Source organism: Neltuma alba, unplaced genomic scaffold (genome assembly GCF_004799145.2).
Source record: "Neltuma alba isolate B1F8T4 unplaced genomic scaffold, ASM479914v2 tig00013131_pilon, whole genome shotgun sequence".
NCBI classification, from domain to species: Eukaryota; Viridiplantae; Streptophyta; class Magnoliopsida; order Fabales; family Fabaceae; genus Neltuma; species Neltuma alba.
In genome coordinates, this window is record NW_021637449.1 from 160,934 (window position 1) to 166,302 (window position 5,369).

Consider the following 5,369-nt stretch of genomic DNA (forward strand, 5'->3'; position numbering starts at 1 on the left):
AAACTACATAACCTCCTTAATGAATGACTTGAGAAGAGTTTCTCATTATTAATGCTATTATGATGTTCTTTATTCCTTTGTAACCTTAGTATAGGACTTCAATGCTTGGAGGCCTATAAATAGAGGGCATACATGAGACATTTGTACCTTGAATCAAAGTGAATGAGAAAAAGCCATTGTCTTCTCTATCTCGCTTTCTTTTCTACTCTTCATTCTCCTTATTTCTTGTAGTTTTATACCAAATTGACGTTTCATAACTTGAATTAATGATGACTGAGATTTTAGAAATAAAAATATCTCTAGGTTATAGTTTTGAGAAACTCAAGTTATAACTTCAAGAAGTATTTAGTTATAATTTATTTCTATAGTTCAAAAAAGAAAATTCTATTAAGCTATTCCCTTGGCCTTAATTTAAAAAGAAATAAGAAATAAAAAGTTAAAAATTACAGCTGGGTCTTTAAAGTATCATTTTTCATTGCTAATTTAAAGTTCTGGACCAATATAAAAATCTCCAACAGTCAAAGCATGTGGGACCATATAAACGTTCCTAATTCAAACTACTAAATATATTTCCAAATCAAGAAATAGACTTTTGTGTATTATACAAACAAACTGAGTTCATGGCGACTTTAAATAACAAGAGAGATAGGTGACCATGATAGACAAATGGGCGACACCTAAAAAGTCAAAAGATTTTTCCTAATATAATTAAGCAGCAAAGTACATTTCATTGTATCTGACGGACAAAGAAGAAGCTTCTCAATGTACAAAAAATACAAGTCATCCATTTCAAGCTCAGTTTCCTTCAGTTAGGTGAGAGGTTAGACATTGAGAACTAAGTAGTAATTTAAAAAACACAGAAAACCTAAACCAGGCCAATGGAACAAGTACAAGATACTCCTTTCCCTAGCCTCAGAGCTATGTTATCATTCTAAATAATCAACCCAGTACTGTCAGACAACACATTCTGATTCTAACCAACCATGTCAATGCACAGAAGATAGAACTGTCAGAAGTTACATGAACCAGCAGAAAAGTTCCTAGCTATCTGATCTAACAATAGTAATCTGACATCGATATCTCCATGCCCCTGCAACAGAACAAACATAAAGAAGGGATTGTTAGTCGAATCTCATCTGTAGGACCAAAACAAAAGCCTCAACAAGTGAGCCCTGCTTTACGAGGAATCACACCAAAGAGGTGGGACTCAATTTTCTCTTCCCATCTCTCTTTAATTTCATTCATTTAAAGTGCTTCAGAAGATCTGAGTCCACTGAATCTGAATGAGGACCGTTTGAAGTATTTTAAGAGAGGTAAAAAGAGGTGGGACCGGTTTCTCTCTTCCTATCTCTCTCTAGGTTCATCCCTCTAAACCTCTAAAAGATTCGAATCTGTTAAATTCTGGACAATCTTATCATCTTGGCACTTAGAAATTTGGATGGGCATGACACATGCTCGCCTCACCTGAGTCCCTAAACATAAATTGCATCTCAATGCCATATGTGCCTTCATTTCACCTCATAAATAACTTTACACTTTTTGTCGGCATAAATCTCGTGTATATAGAGTACTCAGATAGCACTTAGTTGTCCATGTCAACAAAATTTACGAAGCATTTGCATAAATTTAACATACAAACAAACAAACATCTGCTGAATAATTCCAATAACTTCACATTTTATTCTGAATGAGAGAATATAGCTGCAGAATGAGGCAGGGAGACATATAGAGGCAGAAGTTTAAGCTACAGAACTGCTTAGGAAGGTGCTAAAATATTTGGTAAGAATAACAGAAACAGAAGACAATATATAAATGAAAAACAACGGGAGAAAAATTAACCTTATAACTATTATGACCCTTTCAACACTTACAGGAATCAAGATCGCTTAAAAAAGTGATTGCGTGCTAACATCTCTTGCATTCCCAAAGCTGAAATACTCTCACATCCAAGCAGCTCCTGAAGCTTTGCATCACATAGTATCACCATTGAATTTAAAGGATCCTACAAATAATAAGGAAAATTAAGGGGGGGAAAATTGCTAAAAAGAAAAGATATTAAACAGGTTTGAAACTATTTTTGAAACAAATGTTACAGAGCATAATACTGACCTCCAAATGATTCACCTTAATGTACTCCCATACAAGTCTTATGGGCTCAGATTGTTTCATCTCCTTCTCCCCAGTGCCCAGAAAGTTGGCGAGAGCTTCAGATATAACGACAGTAGTTGAACCAGGATCAGCATTTTCAGTTGTGGATTCAACATCCACCTTCAATCGTTTAGCTTGTGACTCCTCTACAGCAACAAGAGTAAAAATTTCAATACAAAAGAATATCACAGGCAAGATATTAATTCATTATTTTTCTATTTCTGTGGTACTTACTTGTGGGAGCAAGTGGAATAATGTGTTTAGCCAGCAGCTTATTCATCTTGAACATGTCAGTACAGTCTGTCTCAAAAACCACACGCAGAGCATCATCACAAATAATCTTTCGTTTGTTACTAGGATCCTGGAGGTTGTTTTTCCTTATGTAAGCCCACAGTTGCTTCACAATCTGCATTTTACATTCCAAATTATTTTTAAAAAAAATTACTGAAATAATGACTTGCTAAGGAAAGAGCAAATGATATTGGTTAGCTTGGATATCCACAACCTCAGTTCTTGGCAATGCCGGTTCCCCTACTATTGCCTGAAGCTCAGGTGAAACACCACAAACTTTGTTCAGACCACCAGCACCACCTCTTTTTTTACCTCCGGTTGGAGCACTGAAACATTAATCATAGAGGAACCAAACTCAGCTGGCCATATGTGCTAAAAAATTCTATATACAATTTCCATGTCTTTCCTATCAAATTCTCAAATAAAATTATGATAAGAGAATCTTTTTAGAGCTCAGTACAACATAGTAATCTTGCATAAACTTTTCTCAGACGCATGTTTTTATAGGAGAATTTGGTAGCAGCCCCCTATATTCAGAGTCCCTTGAGTGAGACTCACTGCATATTGAAGAGCTACTTGTTTCCTGTCTAAGGCTTGTGAGTGCAAAAGTCAGATAACAGCATGCATAAGAATAATAATTAATAATACTTATGTTATTATCATGAAACGCTAAACATTAGATAAAGATGCCAAAGAACACTGAGAAAAAAAATTATTACATAAATCATTGTTTGGTCAACGAATGTGAATAAAGTAATACGAATACAGCAATGGCTCAAACGGCAACAGGCTAGCAAACAAAAAGGGTGTTTGGATAGAAACTAAACTATAATTTCAGAAGTATTTTTAGTGGAAGAGTTTGCCTCGTTTTGCGGAAAAGTAATTCTGAAAAACACTTCTGAGAGTTGTCAAACACTCCAAAAATTAGAAAAACTAAAAAGGGGGAGGAGTGGGAACTTCCAAGGGCAAAAAAAAAAATGCTGCAAATTTATAACTATTTTACCATAAGAAACTGAAGCGACAAAATTTCAACAGAAGAACTAGAAATTTCCAGAAGATAATGCAGTACTTGTTGAAAAAGGAGTTCATAAGCGATTTCGAGAAACGGATGAAATTCCATTTTCACAGTCTCGACACAAACATTTGACCTAAATCGAAGCCAAACAAGACCTAGGAACAAATTTTCCAAAATCCATCTACCATTTGGATTTTGAATCACAGCAAGATTGAACTTTAATCCCTAATTTGATGCATCCCTTAAAAGACTTACCTTTCCCTGGGTAGTTGATTGGCGGATGCAGCGGCATTTTGAACATAGGTCTCGCCTTTAACCACCTGCGCTTGCGGCGGCAGGGAATGCATCTGCGGAGGCTGTGCGGTGGCGGGAGTTGGCTGCGGCTGCCGGAAGCTGATCTCATTGGCCTGATGATGAGGATGGAGGGTAAAATGGGAAGGAAAGTGATGGCGGTGGGTGGGTGGGAATTGTGGCTGATGCAGGAGGGCAAAAGCGTCTTTTGGTTGCGAGGAAGCTGGTGGAGGAAATGCTTGAGGTTGAGGGTTTGAAGGACGAAGAAGAAGGTCGATCTGGTCTCTGATAAAACCGGCCTTGTGAGAGAGGTCTAACCCTAGCCTGGCCTCGAGCTGCTGAACGACGCCGTTTAGAGTTGTGAAGGAGTTCGGGTCGGAGTTACGGATCAGAGATTCCACCTCCTTCGCTATTTCCTGGTCCGACACCATTGTTGCTGCTTCACATTCATATAGGAGTAACTGAAATAACGGAATCAAACGGCACTATCCTCTTCGCACTTCCTCTCTCTTCTTCTCTCTCTCCCTGTGTCTAATCTTCTCTCTGTCTCTCTCTTGGTCTCTGTCTTTCTCTCTCTTTTTATGGACGCCGAAATCACGAAGCTGTCCTTGTATTTTGAATGAAGACAAGGGCCTCAGACTTTATCCAATTGAAGGGTAGAAGCGTAATTTCAAGAGGTCCTGCCGGGCCTCACCTCCTGTCTTTCGTCCTCGTCGCTGGTCGTCTTTTACGGTGGTTATCGAAATGACAAAAGAACCGTAAAGAACCGTTATATAAAAATTACTTGCAATTTCCTGAAACTTGAAAGCATAGTAGCGTCTAGTATGGTGGACGTGGGTCGCCCGGAAAATTGTATATCATACTCTTCGAAATATTTTTAAATCTTTACTTTTATTTTTGAGGAAAAATAATCAAGGGTCATCAAATTACATACTACCTACAATACTTAATATAAGAACTAGTTAATTAATTTGAATAGATTAAAAAAATTAATTAATTTAATTATTTGTAATAAATAGGTGTTGTCTTTCATAAAATATTCTTACTAATCAAATGTATTAGCTAAAACTAATTATGATCTTATATTTATTATCAAAATAAAAATCAAAGGAGTTCTTATATTAAGGATCGGAGGAGTATTACCTCCAGTCTTTAATATAAGACCTAATTCTTGAATTAGTTTTGGTCTTAAATAATAGACCCATTTCTCATATTTATCAGTTTTCTCTAAATTATCCTTATGGATACTTCCTCAACCATAATCAAGTAGAAGAGAGAGAGGGATATTAAAAAAGATGATTATGATGTTTTAGGAAAAATGTCACTTTTCTTATAATTAACTAACTTACTTAACTTCCTTAATCTAATCAAATTAGTTAAATAGATCTTATATTAAAGACCGGAAGAGTATAAGATTTCAGTTTAATGCCTTAATTTTATTTTCCCAACAATTTAATCCCTTAATTTTAACAGGGTCTGAGATTTTGAAAATTTTTACTCAACAGTTTTGACTTCTGAGTAGTCAGAGTAAATTTGAACTTTAATATATTTTAGAAAGTTTTAATTTTTACTCTTTCTTTTTTTGGTGAATAATACGGGATCAAGGCCCATCCTACTAACTCAA

At 36.0% G+C, this 5,369-nt stretch overlaps 1 protein-coding gene across 1 annotated transcript; it reads right to left on the reverse strand.

Annotated features, from left to right (window-relative positions):
- Positions 1–672: 672 nt before the first annotated feature.
- Positions 673–4,311, reverse strand: LOC114734719 (uncharacterized). The gene is made up of 6 exons (XM_028922359.1): positions 3,710–4,311; positions 2,654–2,765; positions 2,383–2,554; positions 2,110–2,294; positions 1,872–2,002; positions 673–1,090 (listed from the first exon to the last, which is right to left on the reverse strand). The coding sequence occupies exons 1-5, from the start codon at positions 4,174–4,176 to the stop codon at positions 1,877–1,879; spliced, it is 1,062 nt and encodes a 353-aa protein (XP_028778192.1). The 5' UTR covers positions 4,177–4,311; the 3' UTR covers positions 673–1,090; positions 1,872–1,876.
- Between the last annotated feature and the right edge of the window lie 1,058 nt (positions 4,312–5,369).